The 27316-nt window shown below is 45.1% G+C and overlaps 1 protein-coding gene across 2 annotated transcripts in view; it reads right to left on the bottom strand.

Moving 5' to 3' along the window:
- The window catches only part of GSK3B (glycogen synthase kinase 3 beta), a 601292-nt gene that overhangs the window by 114635 nt on the left and 459341 nt on the right, over positions 1-27316 (bottom strand). For both annotated transcript variants that reach the window (XM_078656649.1, XM_078656648.1), the window contains exon 7: positions 6010-6107. In XM_078656649.1, the coding sequence (XP_078512775.1) occupies positions 6010-6107 (98 nt within the window). The remainder of the gene's footprint in view (positions 1-6009; positions 6108-27316) is intronic.

The raw sequence follows: 27316 nt of genomic DNA, 5'->3' as shown, positions 1-27316 counted from the left end.
TTAACCACAGGTAGCTGAAAGAAGGAAACCTGCATAGGAGAGTTTCTTTAAGCTGTTAAAGCCGCTAGATGGACCGTTATAGAAGAAATCTGAAGGCCTGACTTGGCCAAGTACAGTAGGTATGGTAAAATCACCTGTTCTTGACCCAGATTGAGATCAGGATTTATAATGCCCCATAAGTTGGGGAGAGGAGTTGCCCTAACGGCTAGGGTTGTCGACCTCGAATCTGGGGAACCGGAGTTGAGTCTCGGCAATTCTGGGCAAATCACTTAATCTCCCTGTGCCTAACAAAAATGAATATGTCCTCATGTAATGCAACTGGTGCTATGTAAAGCGCTCTGATACCCGATACCGGGTCAAGTTTGCGCTATAAAACAGTTCATACAGTCTGCGGACAAGTCTAGATGCACCGCACTGGAGGACCTCAAGAGCCATGCCCTCAATCTTAGAGATGAGAGGTTGGGGGTGGAACACCTTTCCCCCCTGTTTGGACAATAAGCCCAGACGGCACGGTAACCTCCTGTGCGGGATCTCGGATAGTTGAAGAAGATCTGGGTACCACCACTGGCGAGGCCACTCTGGTGTAATCAGTATCATTCTGGTCTTTGTCCTGTAGAACTTGTTGATCACTAGAGGAATGAGTGGAATTGGTGGAAAAGCATTAAGTAATGTCTGCAACCATTTTATCAAAAGCGCATTCTCTCTGGAGCCTGGTTGGTGAAACCTGGAAGCGAAGATGGGGCACTTTGCGTTTGTTGCATCTGCAAACAGGTTGATGTCTGGAACCCCCCCAGCGATGGAAAATGTCCATTGCGACATCGTCGTATAGCACCCAACAGTAAGCTTCAACAAAGTTCCGATGGAGGTTGAGAGTACCTGGGAGATTAATCGTCAAAATGGTCAAATTCCTTGCGAGATGCCACTTCCATATGGTCTGAGCCTCCTGTGAGAGGGGTTTCGACCTGGTTCCTCCCTGTTTGTTCAGATAATACATGGTTGTGGTGTTGTCCTTCTGAATCAACACGCAACATGTGCGGAAGGAAGGGAGCAAAGACTTGAGTGCAAGATGTACGGCCGCCAGCTCTAATGGGTTGATATGATACCCCTGCTCAGTTTCTGACCAGGGTCCTTGCACTGAAGAAGACCCATATGAGCCCCCCAACCCTGGAGGGAAGCATCCATGACAATTGTCTGACTGGGAAGATCCTGTTGGAAAGGAACTTCTTTCGACAGATGCAACCGTTTCATCCACAATTTGATAGAATCCTTGGCTGACTGAGGGAGAACCACAAAGTCTTCCTAGCAATCAGATCCTTGAGACAATTGGACCTTTAGAATTTGCTGCAGAGGATGCATTTGTTATGTTATGTTATGTTGGCTGCTTTTGTACCGCGCACAGCTGCCCCAGCCAAGGGGCGTCCTGGCGCAATGAAGATGTAGTCGGGACAATGAAGATGCAGGATCCCATCGAGCCCAGAAGTGAGGACACTTGTTTGGCCATGGGGTGGCGAGAGCAGAGGAGAGTGCAGCACATGTGGTGTATTGAGGATAACCTCTCCTACGAAGGACACACGCTTGTACTTACGGTATCCAGAGAGGCACCCAGGTAATAGTTCTTTTGAGTCTGAATGAAAAACTGACTTCTTGTAGTTGATTTGCAGGCAAAGATTGCTTAGCACTCATAAGCAGTATAGGACGTGATTCTGCAGCAGAGTGGGTGACAAGCTTTTCAGCAACCAGTCGTTCAGATACGGATAGACTAAGATCTTTTGTTTGCAAAGAAAATCTGCTACTACTGCCATGTATTTAGAGAAAGTGCGGGAGCTGATTTGAGCCCAAACGGGAGTACTTTGAACAGGAAATGCTGATCCGCTACCTGAAAACGCAGGAATTTCTGAAGTTTTCTGGAAATTGGCACATGAAAATAAGCATCCTGCAGATGTATGGAGCACATTCAGTTTCATTGATGTAGTTGAGGAAAGATCTGGTGCAGTGCAAACATCCGAAATTTCTCCTTGCGGATGAATTTGTTTAAAAGCCTCAGGTCGAGTATTGGTCTGTACTCTTGGATAAGACCTCTTTTTCGTACCAGAAAGTAGCAGGAATAAATTCCCTATATTTGTTGCAGAGAAGAAACTGCTTCCATCGCGTCTTTCTTTAGCAGTATGTTCACCTCCGCCTGTAACAAGTGATGATGTTGGACATACCTTCCCCAAGGTGGCACTGATGGAGGTGGGGATTTGAATCTGTGCAGGTAACCATTCTGCACAATAATGAGTACCCACTTGTCTTTTGCGATTTTTCGCCACTCCTCCAGGTGAAACATAATACTTCCCCTGTACCAGAGTGGGCAATGGAGATGGAGGAAGCCAGTGTTCATTGTTTTGGAGGTTGCTTTGTTGAGGAAGGTGTCGACGCTGATGGTAATGCCACCTGGATTGTTGCTGTGGAGTCGACCAGTGAGGAGCTTGAACCCTCTGTTGGAAAAACAGATGGTTGTATGGTTGATACATGCGCCGAAACTCCTTACGTTTCTCAAGGCCGACCGCCTTCAAAGTGTCCAATTCCAGTTTCATCTTGCACATCTAATCATCGGCATGAGTGCCAAACAAGGAAGTACCATTGAAAGGAAGATTCATAATCTTCTTCGTGCTTCCGGTTTAAAGCAAGTGAGCCGCAACCAGGGCGAGCATCTGGCACAAATGCAGTGTGCTGCCAAATCCGATGCATCCGCAGATGCGATAATGACCTTGTTTGCAACAAGACCCCCTTCCTGCAGAATTTCATGAAAATTCTGTTGATCTTCCTTGGGCAGCTTCTCTGTGAATCTAGCCAAAGAATCCCACTGAGACTAGTCCCCCCCTTCCCCCCCCCCCCCAGATGATCTGAGGCACTAGCCACCTTCATGAAGGATGCAGATGTATTGGACTCTCTAGGGAAAAGAATGTGCAAGTGCTTACTCTCCTTTTCAGGAAGGACTGGCGAGGATGCTGCTCCATGAGTTTCCCTGGCTGCTGCCACTATAACAGAATCCGGAGGTGGATCTGATCGTAGGAATAGTATATCCTAGTCAGGGGCCTTGTACTTTTTTTAAATGGGTGGGGAGCCAAACCCACAACAGCTGGAGTTTAAAAGGTCTGCTAAACTGGTTCAAGCAGCCCTGGAGCCAGAGGGAGTAAAGGCCTTGCCGAGGATCTATGGTGTAGTGTCTTGAATATTACAGACAAAGAAGTAGTCGGCACAGGCATGTCAATGTTCAACTTGTTAGCACCTCTGCAGAGGACTTAATTAAAAGTGACCATGTCATCCACTGAAGACACCCTCGATTGAAGGGAAGCCGACAGGGTTGGTGAGTAGTCTCTCACAGATTACCTTGATGATGTAGACCACGACTGTGACCTTCGCCTACTTCTTCGTTATCTGGAGGAAAGGTGAGATCTCGACCGTCTAAGTGATGTCCTAGATCGGGAATGTTGAGGTGGTTCTCCTTGGTGATCTGTGTGGAGTTCTTCCCGTAGATGTAGCAGGTGGAGGACCAGTAGAGATTCTGGAGAGAATATGTTTGAGAGAAGTCTGAACCAGGACTTCTGGGTGGAACTCTCCAACGTTTAACACTCTGAAGCCATCTTGGAGAAAGGTTAACAGGAGGTATCTGTTTTCCAGAAATCGGAGATCCCTCCGGCGTGATTTGCACAATGTTAATGCCTGGAGACGAAGATGCTTCCCTCGACGTCGATATTGGCCTTCCCAGCACTTCCCTTGACGACGAGGGGGGCCTCGACATCGTGATGCCTGTCGACATCATAGGATTCTTGGCTGGCGAGGACAGTCTATGCCGTTACTTTTCTAAATAGACTGCAGAAACGCCGCTTGACATTGAACGCGGGACTGGGGCCGGCGCACTGACTGGCGCTCTCGATGTCGAACGCCTGTGTGACTGTGGCGGGGCCCTCGACGTCGACACACAACGCCAGCTGTGCTTGCTGCGACAGCGGCGGCATTTTGAACACTGATCGTTGCATCGACGTCGGTGAATGGCGGCGCAGGAGTTTCTTCGAAGTCGACCCAAGCTTTGACGTCAACTTACGCTTCTCCGGTTTGACATACTCTGAGCCTGAGGTAATCTGTCTTGAGGTCGACTTGCCTTTTGACAGCGGAAGCTCGGACCGCTTCGACAGCCATCTGTCCCTCGATGTCGTCGCATGCCGTTTGTGTTTTTCCAAAGTCTACCGCGACGTTGAAGGGGAACAGTCTGGTATCTGCTTCGTTTTTGATGCTGGAGAAGCAGAACAAAGTTGTTTTTTTCTCTGATCTGTGCTTTACCTGAGATGAGGGCTCTTTAAAAGCAAGGCTGCTCCCAAGGGAACTTTTTGATCTTACTAATAAATTAAAAAAGGGGTGCGAAAGCAGAAAATGATCCATCCAGAGCAAACTTGCCTCAAAGAAAATTGACAAACTGAAGTGCAATTTAGTGAATTACACTTACAGGTAGAGTTGAGAAAAAAAGTGCAGGAAGTAAGCATACATTCATGATTTTTGTTTTTAGAAATACTTTTTTCTAAGTTTAATGACTATTCTTCTGGGCCTTCATGCTTTGAGATAAATCAGGAAGAACGCAGTGATGTAACCAAGAGTACTGCAAAGGAAAAAAGAAAATACTGAAACTATGAGGGCAGACTGGTAAGCAGCAACTTTCCAGACGGGCTGGCAATACTACTGGTTGAATGACATTTGTATGCAACTGCATTTCACCAGGACTACAAGATGAGCAGCTGACGCCTAATAAGGTGAGTGCAGGGAGGGAAACCAGCCCAAGTCAATGGTCAACCATCATAACTGAAAACTAGTGACTCTGCCCACACTTATCCATGCCTGGGCATCTGCAAATCATCTTTCGTCGGACAAACCTTTTAAAGAGCAATGAGGTCTGAGATAAGTGGCCATAAGGCATGGTTGTACAGCTTGATGGATTTAACAAACCTGCTGAGCAGTCACACAGTTGATTCTAGCTAAAGAGAACTGCCTCACAGCCTCCGAAAATGTTAATGGTTTCACTCTACAAAATACAATTCGATAGATTTACAAAATGCAGTTTATGCTGTGCTACTTCAAGTCAACACTATTTTTAAAATGAGCCGAAGATTTGTAAAAACAGATAAGTCCGAATCGAAGGCTGCTAAAATATAGTGTCACTGGAGTAACCATATAGTTTTAGACTGTCCTAGCTGCAAAGGGTTAGTCGAGGCAAGCACGAAAAACGTTATACTGAACAGGAAGGATTTAAAGGTGGGGCAAGGAGTTGTATTTAGAGCTAGCATTTATATACAAGTTGCCAAGTGAACTTTTTATTGAATGGAAGTTGTCATGAAGACTGCATTGAACAAAGGAGGTATCATGAAAACTAAAATGAAAGGCTACTCATTGTATCAGCAGCCGGCAGTTGGAGAACAGATGCTTCACATGAATTGCATCATGTTGTACGAACTTACTCCTCGCGATATCTAAATGAGATTGCACTGCATTCATGCTTTTTAATCATGGTGTGACTATCCATGCACTATCTTTATAGAAAGTTCTAGCAATCAGTGAACAAAATTATCTTCTCACTTGATCTGCTCATTACTTCTAACCCGCTATCACTTTACAGTTTACATAGCTCTTGTTTCCTTTAATCTTTTCTTAATGATATTACGCTATAGGAAGGTAATATATTGAAGGAGTTACTGACTGAAAATGCACAGGGAAGAACTGCATGGGACAAAAAGGCAGAGAGATTAATACAATGTTTCATTAGAAAATCTGATTGATAAGACTAAATAAATGCTTCCATAAAGAAATGGACATGTACAACAAATTGGTAAAATACTGAGCATTCCAAGGATAGCACCTATATGAGGGCCACTGATTAAAGCAATGAGATGTGGGTTGTGTCTTGCTTTTCCGTAGGGAACAGCCCTCAACACATTTTGACAAACAGTAAACAGACAGAGCTTTACCAGTGAAACATACCTTGATTATTTCCACCAGTTGATCAACGCCACTGTCACCTGGAAATATTGGCTGTCCTAGTAACAGCTCTGCTAAAACACAGCCTGCTGACCACACATCTAGAAAGGAGACAAATCAGTTGACATTAGGCATTAATGATCTGGAGTTTGAGAACTATTTAGAAGCACATGTCCACAGCAAGCTAATGCCAAAGAGAGCATTGCAAAGTTTAAACTGCAAGAAAATAACATTCTTCAAACTGTTAAAAATAAACATGACGAAAACTAAAAATATTAGAAAATAAACACTTTAAAAATATTAGAGAGTGTCGAGGTAAAGGGTTTTAAATTCAGAAATGCTCATCAGATAAAACAAATGCAAATTAAAGCAGTTACTACTGTCAGGATTCTCAATCTCAAAGGAATCCTGTGGCTTCTATGTCGTTATATAGAAAAAAATTAATTACTGGCGAAAACAAAGGCATCAAGCAGAATTCACAGAGAGGGACAAGACATCTTGTGTTTTCATTTTAAGATTTACAGAAATAATTAGAAAGTCAAAACAGTAAATCTTTGAAATTTTTAATAAAAGCAAAACAATGATCACAAAAACCTACTTAACAAAATTCTATACCAAGAAGGAAAGTAAAAAAAAACCTAAGTAAATCTGCTTAAAAACACAAGTAGCAGAGTATTTGGGATTCCTGAAAAGAAAGAAAACTGTTGAAGGTGAGTGGGTTATCTGAAGTGAATCTTGAGCCCAAACGTCCAACCTGATGAAGCACTGCTAAGAATGGAGTTGCTTCTCCTCAGCAGTGGCACTGAGCTAACATTTAACTGGCAAACACCAGGTAACACCCAGGCGCTGCAAGAATATGCTCTAGTAGGATATATCAGAATGTAGTACTGGTGCAAGCAATCAAGTACTGTCTCAAGCCAATAGTTCCCATGCTGGAGTGATGACGTGCATTGATGCCACTGCCTTCATTCCCATACAAGAGGATATAAATATCTCTCTGGTCAACTAAATCTATCAAAAGCTCGAAATATAAGCAGAATAGCTCAGGTGTTGGATCCCATACGGGAAACTGCTATGATCTTTCAGACAAAATGAGAACTCGGCCAAACTACGTTTTCAAAGACCATACCGAGCGCAAGTACTTTGGTAATTCTTGCGACCTGAAGCAACTTTGCAGGAAATCTCAAGGTCCAGCAGATGGAGATCCAAGACCTCGTAGAATGTCATATGTTCCAGCCTGAAGATCTTCTAACAGCTTCATTTTTTTTCATTAAAATGTTCAATGGACCTTATCAAGAAATTATAGGCACATTTAACAGACAACCGGCCATGCCCACATTTGAACAGAAAAGAAATAAAACGTCACTAAATAAAAGCAGCTGCAAAATGTACCTTATCGGAAAATAGATTGAAGGATTAGGTCAAACTTTGCAAATGTGTGACGTTGTAGAACTACACCAAAGGCAGGAACTCAACAGGGTTTTGCTAGATTTCTTTTTATCCACTTTCAGAAAGAGAAAATATAAAACACACATTTATTTTGAAGAGCATAGAAAAAACGTAACTTGTTGTTCATTGTAAGCAAATTATGTATGATGAACAGTGCAGGCCTGTGACAGACTACCAAATCATGAGTCCAGGGACACTCCTACGCATTGGCAGCACGACTCATCTCCTCTCTGTATTTAGGGTAAACTAGAAAAAGATGATGATGCTTGGATGAATCTAGAGGGAAACGAGTTTCCTTATTTACTTCCTTGACCTCTTCTGCCCATCACGAGATTCAAGAAGTGCAGTTTTCAGAAAGTCAAAAGCTAAATGTACTGCACTACCTAGTACTGTTGTAGATGTCCAAGACATGACTATTACCACTTGTATTATTGCTACAACATAATATCCGGTAGAGAGTCACATCCTGTGCACTTCATTGCCATTAACTGAGTTGGTCCAGAACAAAGAGTATGCGGAAACTAGCATTGGCAAAGCCAATAGATTTGGCGTTAGCTGGCAGCCTTTTGGCTTGGTGAATGCTTGTTTTGTTATGGTTTTTGTGAACCTTTATTGTTTGGGAGGCTACAGGCCGCATTATAACAAAAATTCTAAAAGCAAAAATCTTTTCTTTGTCTCAAAATGCACACATTTCCATTGTACCTGGAACTGAAAGGAATTATTTGTATGCAAAAGTGCTTTTTGTGAAAGGAACAGATGTCACAGAGGGTTGAGGTGCAGGCCTAGCCTATATCTGCGGTGAGGCTGTTGTCATACACACGGGAGGAGCAGGTGGTGGGGCCTGCAGTGAGGCTGGCGAAATAGGTTAAACAGATCTGTCTGAAGTAGGACAAAGGTGAATCTCTCTTGAAGGCGAGTAAGTATGCTGTGTCGAAGGTAAAAAATCCTTTTCAGCTGACAGACCCACTCCTGGTGACCAGAAGCATTCTAGGTCTCTAACTGAATACCTGGAACTTAGATTTTGGATTGTTATTGTATGACTCAGAAGATTATATACTGGACCGCGCAATTCTCCTAGTCCTTCCACCCTTATAGCACAGCGGTTCGGCTGTAGGACCTATGACTTGACATCCAAGAATTAAGATCATCTTTATAGCGTCACCACAACGTTAGACTTACAGGACCTCATCTTTGACGATGACGTTGTGGGTGCCATACTCAAAACATCCTCTATTTTTGGAGATAACGAGAGCACACCATCAGGCAGCCTCAAGGAGGACTAGGATAAACTCTGTTCCCTAAAAAAACAGAACTCATTAGCACAGTCCTTCATGAGGCTATTATTATAGATTAGCTGAGGGAAAATATAGCCTCTAAAAGCCTTCTGGTAACCAAAGCCACACGCACTTTCTTAGAAGATCTGGAATTCAGAAGAGCTAGGGCACAGATTGTGTGGAAATGTACCAGAGACTGGCTGGTCCTGATTATCAACATCTCCAAAAGACTAGACAAAGCTATCACAATAAAATTCTCTATGGCAGAGAACACACTCTCAACCTCTGTTCCAACATCTCTGTTCAAGGCGCACCTGGCGGAAATCAATACGAAGATGAACAAGAGCAAAGAATTTCTAAACAAAAAATCTACAGAAAGTGTTTTCCTACGCCAGAGAAGATTACCAGGATGAAATTCAATCATCCACATCGAAAATACACGATGAAGGAGCAACCTCCGAGAACGGCTGTTTGGATGGCTCCGTACTGGAAATCTAGAATCTGATTAACCCCTTATAAGGAACAAGAATACTTTTTTGGCTCATTTCAGCTCTGATGAAGTCGGAGGCTAATTAGCCATAGATCAAATCATGTGTTCGCTGTGTATAGTGCATCACCGATGCATTCATATTGACGTACAGAAACTTAAGAGTCAAGAAAGGAATTGGAGGATCGGATTTAAGACTATTGATAACTTACAACTCCATGTTAGACATTTAATTTCAATTGAACTTGGACTGCTCAGGACAATTGATGAGAAATTCAATCAAGGTTGTCAGTTGAGAACTGGTCCCAAGAAGAAATATAAAAATATTAGTGGGAGCTCAGGCTCAGATGGCTGGAGCAGCAACGACAGCTAAAGAGGCCAACAGATGAGTCAGTTTCCATATCAACAACCGCCTATGTGGCAACCTCATTTCCATTCTACCAACTCCGAATGTCCATTCTATAAAACCTGCCTTTTTTTGTGAGAGGCAGAATCAAAGGAAGAGGAAAACGAGAGCAATGGGACTGAGAAGCCCCTCAAATGGTTCAGAGGGGCTGAGGGAAAGAACAACATTAGATTACTTAATTGTCAACCTGTCTAACAGAACTCTTACAGAAACAGAATGACAGGCCCCCAATATAGGCTTAGGATTTGCTCCCACTCCCCTGGAAGAGCTATTCAGACTGAACTGCGAACTAGTCCAATTCTTCAGGAAGATTAGACTTCAATCCTTCTTCCAACACAAAATATTTTTTCCAATAAAGGATTCTGGGCACATGAACCCATCCAATCCCTGTCCCCCTTCTAACACAATCCCTTGTGAGATCTTGGCATTTGAAAGAGTTGTGGTAAAAGACATCCACAAGATACAAACCACACAACCCTTTCACAATCTCTCTAGAAAGAGGGAAGCCATCAACATCTTAGCCAATGATGCAGAGAATACTATCAAGTCAGCTGATAAAGGTGGAGCCACTGTCCTCTTTTTTTATTTTTAAAAAACCTTTATTTCAAAGAAATTGCACAGTACAATTACACAGTCATCATCGTTGCAGAAGACAAGGCGCGTTGAAACGTTACGTTACAGCAAAAATAATACATGTTCTAATGATAATAGAGACAATATATCCTGAGGGGTTATCAACTGCTCAATGAAAGAAGGCGAAGGCAGGCACCCAGAGGGGAAATGTCATGCGAAAGGGAGGGAGAAACAAAGAGCGGAGGCGCCATAGATCAGAGGGGACCAGCGCCGGCGGCCGCCGCTAGCGGGGAGCGCAGGAGAGGTCACTGAATGCTGAGGAGTGCGGCTTGCGAGATAGGTGACTAGTGGCCCCCAAATATCTAGGGGACGTTTTTTGGCCGGCTGGAGATCCCAGAACTCAGAAAGGAGGGAATGGCATCGAGAAGCGTCCTCCAGTCAGAGCGACACCCTGGGCGCGGGCCTATGGCCACAACACATGGAGATCCTACGCCTAGCCAGAACAAGCAGCATGGCCTTCAATCGACGGGTTGCGTCGGGGCAGAACTTAAAGCCCAGGAGGCAGATCGTGGGGTCAGGCTGAAGTAGCGAGGTAGTGATATCGGAGATAATTGCACATACTTCTTGCCAAAATGCTGCGACATGGGGGCATAACCAGGCAAGATGGGCAAAGTCAGCCGCGGTCACGGAGCAGCGTAGACCTCTGTCACTGGCCGCAAGGCCCAATCTGTGGAGGTGTACGGGAGTACGGTACAATCTGTGGATATATTTAAAATGTATTAGTCGTAAGCGGTAGTTGGGGGAGAGGCGCTTGATCTGAGTGCAGCAGTAAAGCCAGTCCGCGTGGGATATCTCGATACCCAGGTCCTCACCCCAAGCCAATCGTGCCCGATCGGTGTAGATGGGGGAAGATGTTAGCGTATAAGCATAGATCTTAGTAACCAGTTTCTTTGGGGAAGAAGAGGCGTAAAGCATTTCGAGAGGTGCCAGCGATTGGGTGGGGGGTTTGGGGAAAGGTAGGATGTATATTTCTACATGTCGCCCGAAGCTGGTAAAACAACAGGGTATCCATGGGACCAGCAATAGGGGCGAGCGAGAAAAAGGTCTACTCGGGATACAGATTCGAGATGGTAAGGAGGCCGAGGCGAGTAGCGTGTTTTACCATCCCCGACGACTGAAGTGAAGGGTGGTGAGCAATAGGCATGGTGTTTGTCGAGAACATATCCAGTCAGAAGACTTACGAATGCCATCCCAGGCCCATCGCAAGGTCTTAACCGTGTCCATCTCCGTACGCAGGGGCTTCGCGGGAGCGAAGAGCACGGTCGAGAGCGGCCAAGGGGTCGCCATGTTCACCTCCACCGCTACATGAGGCTGGAACGGGGTGGGGTGGAGCCAAAAATGAAGAAAGCTGGCCTGCGCCCTTAAAGCATAAATCTTGAAATCCGGAGCCCCCAGACTCACACGCGTCATTGGGAGGGTGAGAATGTTATAGGCAACCCTGGGTTGCCCCCCCCCCGCCCAGACCAGATTGATGAGCACAGAACGGACCCTGCGGAAGAAGTGAGCCGTGAGGGGGATGTGGAAGTTGACGGAGATATAAGAATTTTGGGAGCACCACCATCTTCGCTATGCTCAGCCAGGGATATGGCAAAAAGTTCCAAAGGGGGATCTTGAACTCAAACCAGTCAACAGCGCGACCGAAATTAGCCCTCCAGAGCTCATCAACGTCCCTGCTCAACTAGATACCCAAATATCTAGTAGGCTCTGTGAACCAGCCACTGTCATCCTTGCCACCACGGAATATAGACGTCTCAGACTTTTGGGTGACTCTATCCATTACCTACCCATCCAACAAGATCTCACTCCTAGACGCTAACAAAAGAAACGCATCGTGATCAATGAAGCAGAAACATCTGGATGGATTACCAAATATGAAGTTGACTTTCTTTTTAATCAATAGCCTAGAATAATGTATTTCTATTCTCTTACAAAGATCCATAGAGAGAGAAGCCCCCCAGCCCCACCCCCGCACCATCCAGACCTCCTGGTGACAGAAAGTCCTTTTTATTTCAACCATCTTGAACGGCCAATGCAATATAACTGTTATACAAGGCAGCAGCAGCAAGAAAAACTGGGCAAACATTATTCTGCTTGAGTTTTGTTGTTTAGGGATGTCACTAAAATATTTCTTCTTCCTTTTTTCAGTTTTGTGGTCTTTTGTCTAAAGAGGTTTAGAAGGAGGTTTTAGGTCTTATTTAATTATTTTATAAATTGTAGAGAATCAGGAAATATCAAAATCATATTTTGGCTACGTTTGGTTCTTTCACTGACAGGTGAAATGTCTGGTTTCATATGAATATTCCCCAATATGCACCATCACATTTGCCCACAGAGAATGGGTGAAACCCTTGGATACATTAGCCCCCTTTTCTAGCAAATCAGTTTTGATAGTAGGTGAACTGCCAAACACTCCAGGCTTTAAACATTCAATGCAAGGGGTAGTGGGAGGTATATATGAAGAGAGTGCTGTCACGAAGCATCTGCGATAGTGGTGAAAACATGACACCAGACATTTGGAAAACATGATCGCACTGTTACTTGGAATGCTGCTCTAAAACGTTCTTACCAAGTTCAAGATTGGAGTGAGTATTTGTATTTGCAGTAATTCAGCTACATATATGAAAATGTTGTGTGAAGACGTGTCAAAAAAGATACCTGAGCTGAAGTGCTTCCCTGTAAGAAATCCCTGCCACTTGCTAGATGGTATGCTGAAAGCATCATTACAATCTTTAGATTTAATGAAGATTGCTATTGACTTTGTAATCCATTCTGGTGCACTGTTTCGTTATGCGCTGGAATTAAAACACAAATATTTCTCATTTTGTGCTTTGTGTGGCATCAAAGAAAGAGTCATTCCAACAGTGCCATTTAACGGATGGTTCTCTGCCCTAGAGTCCATGAATGCTATAATATCCATGTGCAACCGTTAACAGAATTATTGCTCAGTGAGGATTCCAAAGGCAAGAAATGTGAGGATTTTTGGTCGCATATTGATTGTGCTGTGAAAAAAAGTACACTCTACAGGACTCTTAGGTTTTAACAGGAAAACAGGACTGCTGCATTGGACATAATCAAAAAAGCTAGAGTCTGAAAACACCCTTGTCTACCAAGTGTTCAGCAAAATTGGTGTTGAGAGTAGGCTCGGCAACACTTTTAGTGACTTTGGCAATGCAACGTGCTCCATGTTAGAATTCTTGCCACTCAGTAAGCAAAGATATGTTGCAGAGCAATTCAGAAACTTATTTTACAGTGCATGAGAAATGGCTTGCAATGATGCATAGAAATGTCCTTTCACCATCCATAAAATAGAACACGATTGCCAAAACTGAGACAGCCTCCTACAAAGTCTTACAATAGACCTTTATGAACAAAACATAAACGTCTGCTTTTTAGTTACACCATCTAATGATTTATTCCACTTTTTTTGTTTTCATAAATTTTGCAAAAAACAAACAAGTTCATTGTGCATAGTATTAATACAAGCTATATACAAACATATAATATGACCACACAATCAATACAAAAATTTACAATATTTATAACTGACACATTTAATCCAACTTTATACACACTACTCTCATACTTCACACACTCACACTACATACAAGTCCCAATGTACACAACAATATATATCAACATAGGAATAAAACCAACTGTAAAGAAAAGAAAAAATTGAAAACTTTATCTTTTTCCAGACAGAATAAAGCTGTGGTTACTTTTGTTTAGAAAAATAGGAACAACAAAAGTCTTTCTATGTGACCTGGGACCAGGTCGACGCGTTTCGAACCCGTAAACTAATGGGGTTCTCCTCAGGACCAATAAGACTCTACAAGACAAAACAAAAGACAGAATTTAAAATGCCTATCCGGCTTTCATCTCAACCAATGCCTCTCCGATCTTTGTCTTCCCCACCTTATGTTTTCTGGGTGACTCCCTTCATATTTCACTCTGATGTGTCAGTACCTACAAAGTATACAGACATTACTCAGACCCGAACGGGCTTCAATCATCCGAACGTACTTGTTAGTAACATTCTATGTTCCAAACACTTACCCCCGATCTTAGAAGAAAAGCTTGTAGGGCACTAGGACTCCCTGTAAAAGAGGGGAATAAAGGCGACTCATGAGCCACTTGATCGTCCGTGAGTGAAATGCAACCCAAGTTATGGTCCAACTAGACGGAAAATCCCTCCATCACTTGCATGCTAAAAGTCACCAAACGGATATATTCATACAATAGCCCCCTGTCTAGCTACTCTTTCTAACCCGACAAAGGCATATCTGAACTGTTGATGGTAACAACCATACACAGTGAATGCCCCCAACTCGAGCTGGTGTATACCTTTCGATATCATATACATCGGCATCTTCTGAAGGAATAAAGCTCCGCAACTTTAAGAAGACGCCGATGTATATGTAAAGAGTAGCTAGACAGGGGGCTATTGTATGAATATATCCGTTTGGTGACTTTTAGCATGCAAGTGATGGAGGGATTTTCCTCTCTCTCCTTTACTACAGAGGGCGAAAGAGCGTATTTAAGGAATTACACGACGCGTATTCACGGTTTAGAGGCAGCAGGACATCACGTGGTAAGCCGGCTTTTACGTCTAGTTGGACCATAATTTGGGTTGCATTTCACTCACGGACGATCAAGTGGCTCATGAGTCGCCTTTATTCCCCTCTTTTACAGGGAGTCCTGGTGCCCTACAAGCTTTTCTTCTAAGATTGGGGGTAAGTGTTTGGAACATAGAATGTTACTAACAAGTACGTTGGGATGATTGAAGCCCGTTCGGGTCGGAGTAATGTCTGTATGCTTTGTAGGTACTGACACATCAGAGTGAAATATGAAGGGAGTCACCCAGAAGACATAGGGTAGGGATGACAAAGATCGGAGAGGCATTGGTAGAGATGAAAGCCGGATAGGCATTTTAAATTCTGTCTTTTGTTTTGTCTTGTAGAGTCTTATTGGTCCTGAGGAGAACCCCATTAGATTACGGGTTCGAAACGCGTTGACCTGGTCCCAGGTCACATAGAAAGAGACTTTTGTTGTTCCTATTTTTCTAAACAAAAGTAACCACAGCTTTACTCTGTCTGGAAAAAGATAAAAAAGTTTTTTTTTTCTTCTTTACAGTCGGTTTTATTCCTATGTTGATATATATTGTTGTGTACATTGGGACTTGTATGTAGTGTGAGTGTGTGAAGTATGAGAGTAGTGTGTATGAAGTTGGATTAATGTGTCAGTTATAAATATTGTACATTTTTGTATTGATTGTTTGGTCATATTATATGTTTGCATATAGCTTGTATTAATACTATGCACAATGAATTGGTTTGCTTTTTGCAAAATTTATGAAAACAAAAAAAGTGGAATAAATCATTAGATGGTGTAACTAAAAAGCAGACGTTTATGTTTTGTTCATAAAGGTCTATTGTAAGACTTTGTAGGAGGCTGTCTCAGTTTTGGCAATCGTGTTGTTCTATTTTCTATTTTGACTCAGCCTGACTGAGTTCGAGTCAAGGCCCATTGCTGTTTTTTGGCTTTCACCATCCATGGCATTTTAGGTCAACGAAGGGTCACTCTGCACAAGTTCAAGATCCCTTACGTAAAGTGGAATTTTCTCCAGACTTTGAAAAGTTCTGCTTCATTTTTGACTACTTGAATAACTGATGGCATATGTGCCCAGTTCAACACATACGTTGCAGAACCTGTCCCAGAGAATCGGAATCTTCAGGTGCACCAGTTTTGGCATGGAAAGCTAGGTCAGTGGCCAGAGATAGCAAATGGTCTACTGGTTGTTTAAACATTGGCCGTCTTAAATGCCAAAGTTGAGTGGGCCTTTTCACAGATAAGTTTCCATGGGAAGGAAAGAGCGCATGACCAAAGACTCACTAAAGTAGTATTGTGTGGTGTACTACAATAAGTCTGATTTGTAAAGATGTATTTGGACCTCATACACCCTCTACGCACACTGTCTAAAAACATACTATTAGTGCAGAAAATATGCAATAAAAAATGCTAAACATTCCATACACATCGGAAAAACACCGTTTTGAATGGCACGAAAATGTGTAACCACTGATAACCACTGTTTTTAAGGTATTGAAAACCTAAAAAAAAAACGCACCAGAATAGAAATAGAAACTGAAAACGTGAACGCCTACTTGTGACCAGTTTCTTAGACTCATACGAATTTGCAGTACAATCTCCACCTTCAAGCTACAGCCAACGGATCTGACCAAATAACTAAAAAAACGAGACAATTCCACTCATATCATAAACACCGCATGCAAGAGAGCCCGGAAAACACCCATAGGAAGGCAATTCTGGCAACCCACACAAGAGATGAACAAACCAGATTTACATGCGTCACCACATACACTCCTTCATCCAACCCTATAAAGAGGATTGTCAACTAACGGTGGTTGATACTGAACCGAGGCGGTTGTACGATCGACAAAAAACTGTTCAGGGCGCTGCGGCCATGGCGACTGACGCTGGGGATCACAGTTCGATCTCCGGCGGCAGGGGTTTGCCCAGCACCATGCGACTCTGGGCAATAGCTCGCTTAATCTTCCCAACGGCCCCCAGCGCCAAGATACCCCTTCGGGGGTGATTTGTGCGCTATACAAGTACTGGATTTAAATTTATCAGGGATTTAGTTGTCACATCAGACCAGGATGCATTACCTCTACGGACAGCATCACCACCAGTTGGGGCCTCCCTCCTTATCAAGGGACACTTTCCATGAGGCCAGTATAATGCACACCCCTCAACAAGAACTATCAAACAAGTAGACGTAGGCCCTTATGCATTTGGAAACTGCATAATCACACCAACTGCAAGATGAAACAAGCATTTAAAATGCAACGGTCTCGCCTTTGCAAAAGTTAGAGCTATTGTTATTGTAAATGACAACATTTTTATTTATGTGTTGGTTTTGAAAACAGATAAATAAATGGCACTGTCATTTACAATGCCAATAGCTTAATCTCTCGCAAATGCGAGACCTATTGCATTTGCACCCACACACACACACACACAGAGCCACACACAGAGCCACACACACACACAGACAGAACCCCACACACACATACACACAGAGAACCACACACACAGACAAAGACAGAACCACACACACACACACGCAGACTGAACCACACACACACACAGACAGAACCACACACACAGACAGAACCACACACACACACAGACGGAACCACACACACACACAGACAGAACCACACACACACAGACAGAACCACACACACACACACACACACACACAGAGCCACACACACACACAGAGCCACACACACACACAGAGCCACACACACACACACACAGAGCCAGGTTGCGTCACGTCAGATTACGGGCCAGCGTCCTCGAGTCAATCAGCTCTGAGAGACAGCTGGGGACCACAGCCTACACTGCACTGTGCTCTCCAAAAGGACAGTGGCCACCATGTGATAACAGAGCACAGTACCCCAAACCAGGTCCCGTCTCGACCCTATCAGAACCCACATCACCAAATTGGGCTTAATTTGTATAAAAAAGATACAGTTGCCCAAAATGTTTGTTAGGAGGCTGCAACTAATTCCCTCCCAGTTCACAATGCCCGCTTCCTTCTAAAGGTCATTTCCCACTTCTCCCCACTGGCACCATTCACTTCTGTATAGAGAGTGTCAAAGCCAGATTGCAGCCAGCAGGCAAAACCAGCAGGCCAGCTTCCCACACAGTGTGAGCGTGTGTGTGTGTGGGGGGGGGGGGGGGGGGGTGCGCAGGGGGCGGCTAGGGAGAGTTAGACATGTTCCCATGGCACTTTCCATATTTTAAAAGTTGTGCAACTCCTTCACAAAGTTTCCCATAGAAAAGTAATTACAATAGGCACACCTGACAATAACTCTGTATGCTCTGCAAAGAGGCCAAGGATTGAATTGGCACTATTGAGAATCTTTATGGCACGGTGACTTTCGCTAATAGACACTCGCACTGCCTTCCCTCATCCTAAACTACAGAGCTCTTAGGCATGCTATCATTACCACTCAGCCACGTCTGGAACTCACTCCGAAACCTAAAGGCGGCTCAGTTTGCAGTATGTGCTGTACAAGATTCATATGTTAAAGGAAAAACAAAACTGCAGAAACACATCATCTGGGAAAAGAAATCACTCTCAGGAAATAGAAGTCCACATACAATGCATTCGGCAGTAAAGCATGAAAGCATCACCGACTTGAATGAACATAAGGGTTGTTGCACATATTGTTGAGAAGGAAATCATTTTCTTTCCTTTAAAACACAAGGGCTTTAAAGAAAGGCCCACTTTCAAAGTTTGTTTTTAATTTAAAAACTGTTGGTGCTAACCACCACCATTCCCCATATAGCTGTCTCACACACTTTCACACCCACATATTCTCTCTCTCTCTCTCTGTCACTCACTCCTCTGTCTCTTTATCCCTGATTGCAATGACAGGCAGCCCAATATGTTTTAATAAATAAGGCAGCGCAAGTTTCTCACTATTTACAAAATACTCATGTGCAGTCAAAAAGCATTGTTTAGCATCAAAAGAGTCGTCCTCCCCTACAATGGGAACCCATGAGCAGGGTCCAACGAGGGGGGGTGGGCAGGAGAGCAAGCACAACCAAGGGGGGGGGGGGGGGGGGGTCAGGAGAGCAAGCACAACCAACGAGGGGGGGGTCAGGAGAGCAAGCACAACCAACGAGGGGGGTCAGGAGAGCAAGCACAACCAACGAGGGGGAGGAGTCAGGAGAGCAAGCACAACCAACGAGGGGAGGGGGCAGGAGAGCGAGCACATCCAACGGGGGGTGGGGGGCAGGAGAGCAAGCACAACCAACGAGGGGGGGCAGGAGAGCAATCACAACCAACGAGGGGGAGGGGTCAGGAGAGCAAGCACAACCAACGAGGGGTGGGGGGCAGGAGAGCAAGCACATCCAACGGGGGGTGGGGGGCAAGAGAGCAAGCACAACCAACGAGGGGGGGGGCAGGAGAGCAAGCACAACCAACGAGGGGGCGGTAGGAGAGCAAGCACAACCAACGAGGAAGGGGGGGCAGGAGAGCAAGCAGAACTAACGAGGGGGGGGCAGGAGAGCAAGCACTCAACAAGGGGGCACAGGATGGAGGGAGAGCTTACCTGCGTAATCCAAGCTGCGGGCCGCGACCAGGAGAGATTCCACACGACCACATTTCTCAGAGGCAAAGCAGAAATGCCTCGGAAAAACGATCCTTGATTTTCGGATTCGGGGGGGTGTTTTTTTACTTTCTTTCTCTCCTCTTCCCATTGGCTGGAAGGTAAAATTCCAGCCAATGGGAAGAGGAGAGAAAGAAAGTAAAAAACACCCCCCCGAATCCCAAAAAGACGGGGCTTAAACGGAGTGACGCCCCTCTGCTCCAATGGCTGGCCTCCATTTAGGAAGCCAGCCAATGGAGAAGAGGGGCAGGTTTAAGCCCCTTACTGAAAAACATAAGATCTACCCTGCAAGACTGCGCAAGCGCAGCCTTCGCAGGCGTAGACCTAAAAAGGATACCAAAACTTTCCTAATGGACAAATTCTTCGCCAAACTATCACATTACAATCACCTCAACGACATGTTCCACCCTCCACTTAGGCATTATCCAGGGCTTTTACGGGGGATAACTACCCTGCACTCCTGGGCACCCCACGCAAGAGTTGAGACTGCGTGCCTTCGTTCATAATGTGTCTACCTGTTTTGGTTTTTTATCACAAATATATCCGGGACTTTAGACTGCGTGCTTTTTTTTCTTGTATAATGTATCTACCTATTTTACCCAATTGGTTTCCTCCCCTCCTAACACTTTTGTATACCACCCTCAATCCTGTAAAGCGCTCTGAAACCCTCACGGGTCTTGTTTGCGCTCTATAAAACTATTAAATAATAAAATAAATAAGTACGCGCTCCAAGTAGGACCATGTGGGCTTCTTATGCCAGAACCTAGGCACTGAAATTCCGGGGCAAGAATAGTGTAGGCGAAGTGGCTATGTAAATGGCCACTGGAGAATCAAACCAAATTCTTAAATGTCCACAATGAGGCAATGTCTTTTGCACTACCAGAGCCAGTGTGGCGCCTTCACCAAAGTGATATTCAAGCCTATAAACATACTTCGTGTTCGGACTTTTTAAATAGACTCATCTAAACTCTTCGGTTTACGAAGGAACTTAGTTTTACATGGGATGAACATGTTGTTCAGGCACTTAAGACCTCTGTGTGGTTGAGACTGAAAGACACTATTGTTTTTCAGCTGATAACTAGCAACACGCCTCTTTAGTTAATGCTTTATTGATTGAGAATCCCATTTCTCAAAGATGAACTTCTGTGAATTCAACCCCCACTTCCTAAAATAATATCTAAATTTGACTTAATCCATGAACATTTTCCTCCAGTCTTATTTGTTAATTCCTGTTTTAGCCAGAAAGAACCCTCAAATAATTTGAAGGTAATGTTTGATTTAGATTACAGACTGTTATTGTGTTCATCTTAAAGAGCATTTAACACCCTACTCATGTCTGTTTCTGCAGGGGCCGAACTCGTTACATTTGCCTGTGGTTAGCCAAGGAAAAAAGAGGTTAAAAGCAGTTATTGCTTGTTGAATGGTAACTTGTATACTGACACCAGCAAATCGTGGGGTAACCGTGAAGGCAGATCCTACTTTCTTACACGTTCTGTGCCGGGCGGCTGTCCACCGCAGCGAATGGCCCTGGACCATGTTGTGGGTACTGTACTGGGCATCTGTCGTACCCTTGCTTCATACCATGATGTGGGTACGGTGCTGGGTGGCTATCCACAGTATCTCAGGGCTGTGTACCATGATGAGGGCACTGTCCTGGTCGGCTCAGCTCCGGCCCGTGTCCCGCCAGAGGGGGGTAGAGGTGTGGGGTGCGTGTGTCTATCTGTGTGCCCTGCGCTCCTGCAGCACCCTTACAAGCGCCTTCCTGCGGGTAGACTGTGAGTGAATGCAGGAAGTGCAGCCTGAAGGACCCACCTGTGAGCGTGCATGGCTGTTCACATGCTGGTCCTCCCCACAGACTCCCCCTGCTTCGGTGCGCTTTATCAGACTATGAATGGCGAGGTGAGGAAGGGACAGGAGGGGGCGCACGCCCTGCCACCCGATGGGTGATATCCCCCCTGGAAAGAGTCACCCTGCCCTTCCTGCCTGACAACAAGAGCTGGAGAGAGGGGGTGGAAGAGGGGGCAGCGATGAAAGGAGGAGAGAAGGGGAGACAGATGGTGGGGGCGAGGGGCCAGCAGGGGGGGTGTCACCGCCCGACACATAGAGCTTTGATGCTGGGCACGGAGGCCCTCGCCTGGCACACACATGAAAGGAGCAGTGTGCCCAACACAGCCCTGGCACATGTGGGGGCGAGCCAAGCCAACAAAGCTCTGTGGAGCTGCAGGAAGCACGGGTGGAAGGAAGCAGGGGGGGGGGGGTCATGGAGAGGGCGAGGCAGTCTGAGGACAAGGGGGAGGGAGGGAGGCATTGTGGAGAGACTCTGAGAAGAGACACGGGGGGGCCTGTGTGGGATTCAGAGCAGCCGGTGCGGATGGTGAGACAGGAAGTATTTATTTATTTATGCGTTTTTCTATAGCGCGGACTTTACCTGAAGGTGTCAGAGCGCTTCACAATAGGAACAGAACTGATACAAGAGAACATTACAAATGAACAAATTACAAAAGCAAATGCTATGGTACATGAGGTACAAGTAACAATCGTGAGCAAACAAATACAAGAGGAGCAAACGGTGCATTACAGGAGGAACAAGGCTTTGGGGGGCTTGAGGCCCCAGTATTTTTTTAAAATAAATACATAAATAAAGATGGCCGGGGTGTTGGGAATTGAGGCCCAGCTTTTATTAAAATAAAGTGCACCCAGATACCGCTTTCCTGCGTGGTGCTCTGGGGGGATCGTTGCTGCAGTTGTGTGGGGCACGATTATTAAAAAAATAAAGGTCCCAGAACCCTCGGGCCAAGTGAAGGGCTCCGGGACTTGTGCTGCAGTATGGTCGGTGTGGCTCGAGGTCCTTTTTAATAAAAATAAATGCCCCAAGAGACTGTTTCCATGCGTGGTACTCTGGGGGCTTGTGAGGCCGTGCTGGGGTTCAAGGCCCCGATTTTTAAAAATGAAGCCCCCACGGAGCCCGCTGCGCTTCATGCGGAGCTCCGGGGTTTTTGTGCGGCTGTGGTGGCTCCCAGAGTCCGCTATGTCCTGTGCGCGGCTCTGGGTGCTCCTGTGGGGTCGGGTGTGGGGCTCGAGGATCCGTTTTTTAAAAATAAAGCCCCGCAGCACTCTGCAGTGGTGCGGAGCTCCGGGGGCTGGTGCAGGATCCGGGGCATTACGGGATGGCTTTGGGCGGCCCGGGGCTCGAGGCAATGTTTTAAAAGTGAAGCCCTCAGAGCCCGCTTACCGATGGCGCTGCTCAGGGGGCTGATTGCGGCATACACATGGATCCCACGTGGATCCCGATGGCGGCGGCTGCAGGGTACCAGGCAGCTCCCCCCTCGTGACTGCAAGGGCAGGGCCCGCCCCTTCCGTGATGTTACCGGGGACACCCCTGACATCACGGAAGGGGCGGGCCCCGCCCTCACAGACACGAGGAGGATGCTCCATGCAGGGGGCTCCCATGTGCCTGCTGTGGCTTTTGAGGTACTTGCAGACCTAAAGAGGGGGGGGGGGGGTCTGTCAATAAATAAATGTTAAAAAAAAGCAGTGGCAGGGCAACAGGGAGCTTCCTAGCAGGCCATGCCCGAGCATGCCCCGCCCCCTCCGTGATGTCAGGGGTGTCCCCGGTGACATCACGGTGAGGCCGGGCCTGCCCGAGCACACACGACGAGGAAGCTCCTGGCCGAGCTTCCTACATGCTGCCTGTGCCCCAAAAGGGGCATTCAATAAATAAAAAACAAGAACAAGAGCTGCTCAAACATAAAACATCTACGGAGACACGGACAGCGGGAGGGGGGCGGGAACATGCGGCATGACGAAAAAAGGGGCGGGACTTAAAAAAAGACATGGAAACGCCCCCGAATCGTGTTGTGACGGGGAAAGAGTGATTGACAACCAATCTCTTCCAATGGCTAGCCTCCATTTATGGAGCTAGCCAATGGAAGAGAAGGCGGGACAAAGCCCCACACTGTAGGATCAAAAGATTTCGCCTGCGCGAGCACTGCTGCGCAGTGCTACGGCCAGGCGAAACCTAAAAATGCATGGATCAAATACAATGCCCCTGTAGCCATCGCTACATAGGCTTGACAACCAGACCAGTCAAGGTCCACACAAGTGAACATAGAAGCAACATCAGATATCAACGTGCCACCACTAAAATAAACAACCACAACCCAGATAACATAAGATGGTTCATTCTCGAGACCTTACCCACTGCAGACTTCATGACCGACAAACTATTTGAGAAGAAACAGCAATGGATATTCAATCTCAAAACGAATATTGTAGGGTTGAATGATGATATCCCTTGAAGAGAAATCACTACACAGTAAGTTATCAATGGAGTAGCTCCCTGTTACCATTATGTTTATATGGAGACATTATATACACTACCTTTAGCAAATGACAAACTAGTGGACACTGTCCTGCACTTCCCATCACATGACAAATAATGCCTTTGCCGCCACTTCATTATATTCACAACAGGGAGCAATCTCGTCAGATGTTGTTAAGACATTCTATGTCAATATAAGGTTAGATAAACATCATTACTGATTTTTAAGTCCTTTGGACCACTGCAGAGAAGACCTTTCTCTGAAGCAATGATCTACCCAGGAGGCGTTGTCATTCTATGCAGTAATTTCCTTTTGAAGTTGGATTTCTTTTTTTTCCCCTCCATGTTGTTCACATTTGACAGTTTCAATTATGTTGCTGTTTTTTCACCCCTTTTAACCTGGCCCTTCATAATATTCCATTCAAATCGTGACCGACCTGGCCTGTTTTTAAATAAAACTCCCACTTTAACTGACATGGGCGTTCCATTGTCCAACACTGCTTTGTCAAGCAACACCACGCTGCATCTGGAATGGCCCAAATCACACCTACTCTTAGAGACTTCCGCTTGACCAGAAACGGGAGCACTCTAATCTTTCACTTGGATGTAAGATGTTGCTACGCAACACCACGCCAAACACGTGGACCTACTCGAGCCTCAGTCTATTGGCCCACTGATGTGACATAGCAGTTGCTCTGCATCCCAACCTCTGCTGGTAGTTGCGCAGCTGCTTAAACGCAGGGCATTCCACTGATCGCTTTTCTTCCGGGATCTTGGATGAAGGGTAGGTTAGGGACACCCACTTCTGCCTCAGCAAATTAGCAATGGCTTGGCTCAACTCTATTTTCTTTTATTTTCTATTACAAATAATTTCTTAAGACTGCTATCCTGGTGGGAGCATTTTTACTATTTCATTTAAATATTCCATTTTGCTACGCAACCAGAAACGCTATAGCTGTAACACCATGATCACCATGGGGCCTTTACCTTACAATACCAAAATAAGATACTCTCCACCGCATCCCTATAAGCATGCATGTAATTCTCACAGTTGTTTGTTTTAGATATTCAGTTTGTTCAGGACTGCTGCATGAGTTTGGTTTGCTTCCATTGCACATCACGGATCAGAAAGGCTTAAATGTTCCTCCAATGTGAGAGCACAAGGACAGAACCCTCCGTGGTGCCAATATTTGTTAAATGTATAACGTTTGTGTTTAACCAGGTCATTAATACATAAGAACATAAACATACTGGTGTAAGTTTTCTAATTTCATGATACATCTAACACACAATCCAGAGTACACTTATCCTGCTGAAGTGAAGATTAAGTACATAGATTTGGTCAATCTCTTTTGATTATATAGGGATGAAACATGTTGCCCTTGTACTCATATCTAACAAAATGTATTTGATCATACAGTTTCCATATAGGAGAAGCTAGAATCATTACGTCTTTAGGCTTCTATCTCTTTGTAATCTTGAAATAGCCACTGCAATTAAATTCTCATTTAGAAATGTTTGTTCTTTTAGAATTTTAGTTCACACCTCATTCCAATCTTCCCATCATTATACCGGGGAACAAGATATGCCCCCAGTATCACGTTGGAAAGAAATTGAGATCTCCAGCCACAACCCCCCCCCCCTTCAAGGGGCCCGTTGGGTATTGCTGCGCCAGCCCAACGATGAGCAGGCCAGATGAAGCATGCCACCTACGGGTGGGAGAGTGCACTTGCTTCTACGAGCAAATGCTCCTGGTAACCAGAAACATTCTAAGTCTCCAAATGGATATCTGGAACTTAGATTTCAGAACAGTATACCCTATGATTATTCTTATTGTATGAATCTGGAGATTGTATATTGGACCTCCCAAAATGTGATGGGCTTCGGTGGAACAAAGCAAAACATACTACCAGAAAATGAAGGAAAAGCACTGCGTTTCCCAAAAGAAGTTGTGATGTGAAAAGTGGAAGGCTTATAACGGCAAAAGGCCACAGTTCAGTGCCCCACAAATCCTGCTGCTACAAGTTGGAGAAAAGACTCCAATCACATTCCCAAGCCATAAGGGGAAAATGGTGATATGTGCTTGCGTAAAGGAGCGGTGTGAATTTTCCAGACCTTTGACTTTGCAGGCTGTCTACACTGCTCAACTTTACTTTCTGTTTAAGAGAAAAGCCAAGTGTGTGGAAGATTTTCCCTATACATTATTACATAGTAATCCCTTTCTTATCCTAATTTTCAATAATAATGTTCTCTTTTATATATACAGTTGGCTAAAAATACGGTGATTTGTAACAAACTAATCATATATATATATATATGTATATGTCATGTGAACAAGCCTCGGAGGAGGCGAAACGTTATGGCGGCGGGTTGCAAGCAATAAATAAATAATCTGCACTAATTCAGTGGTCCGTGTCTACGTTGCGGTGGGGAGAAGATTACCTGCGCTGACATTGTGGATTCTGATTTATATATATATATAGAGATCTTGTTGTCAGTTGGCAGTCCGTGACACGCACGGAGAGACAGAGTTACTTCAACGGCGTCTCCAAGCCTCCCCAACAGAGGATCTGCGAGGTTGGGAGTGCAGGGGCAGGAATTTACGATCTTCCAACACAGTGTTACAAACTCAAGCCTACCACTCTCCAAACTCAGCCACTCACCGCGAGCAAGAAGAAAAAAATCCGACTGTGTGGGAGCATTCGTGCACATTGAGAACAAACTGCATGATGGGATCTGCAGTCCGCATAGCACGAACTGACCGAGTGCTCCTTAATGAGATGTGGTGTAGGTGAGCCCTACGCTACTTTAGAAGGAGGGGCATAATCAATAAAAGAAAAAAGAAAAAAAGAAAAAACTTTGAGATTGCAACAACGGAGGCATCTGATGAGGCAACCGCCGAAATGCGTCATGCCAATACAAAATAAAGAATTCCTTTTTAAACCCTGCCGTGTCCCCTCATCCTTTTCAACGGAGAAGGGTAGCTGTGGATATGTTAGCGTGTGGCCAGTGACACGCAGAGGGGACCCTTCCAGAAGTGTCTTCCGGGAGTGTTTAGGGTTCAGTGGCTACAACCCAGACCGCCCGCACCCGATGGAGGTAGAGATCTTGCTGTCAGTTGGCAGTCCGTGACACGCACGGAGAGACAGAGTTACTTCAACGGTGTCTCTAAGCCTCACCAACAGAGGATCTGCGAGGTTGGGAGTGCAGGGGCAGGAATTTACGATCTTCCAACACGGTGTTACAAACTCAAGCCTACCACTCTCCGAACTCAGCCACTCACCGCGAGTAAGAAGAAAAAATCCGACTGTGTGGGAGCATTCGTGCACATTGAGAACCAACTGCATGATGGGATCTGCAGTCCGCATAGCACGAACTGGCCGAGTGCTCCTTAACGAGATGTGGTGTAGGTGAGCCCTACGCTACTTTAGAAGGAGGGGCATAATCAATAAAAGAAAAAAAGAAAAAACTTTGAGATTGCAACAACGGAGGTCGAAACGCGTCATGCCAATACAAAATAAAGAATTCCTTTTA

The sequence above is a fragment of the Lissotriton helveticus genome, chromosome 8 (assembly GCF_964261635.1).
Source record: "Lissotriton helveticus chromosome 8, aLisHel1.1, whole genome shotgun sequence".
Lineage (NCBI taxonomy): Eukaryota > Metazoa > Chordata > Amphibia > Caudata > Salamandridae > Lissotriton > Lissotriton helveticus.
Note: the sequence above shows the minus strand (reverse complement) of the source record. Positions and strands in the feature narration are given on the sequence as shown.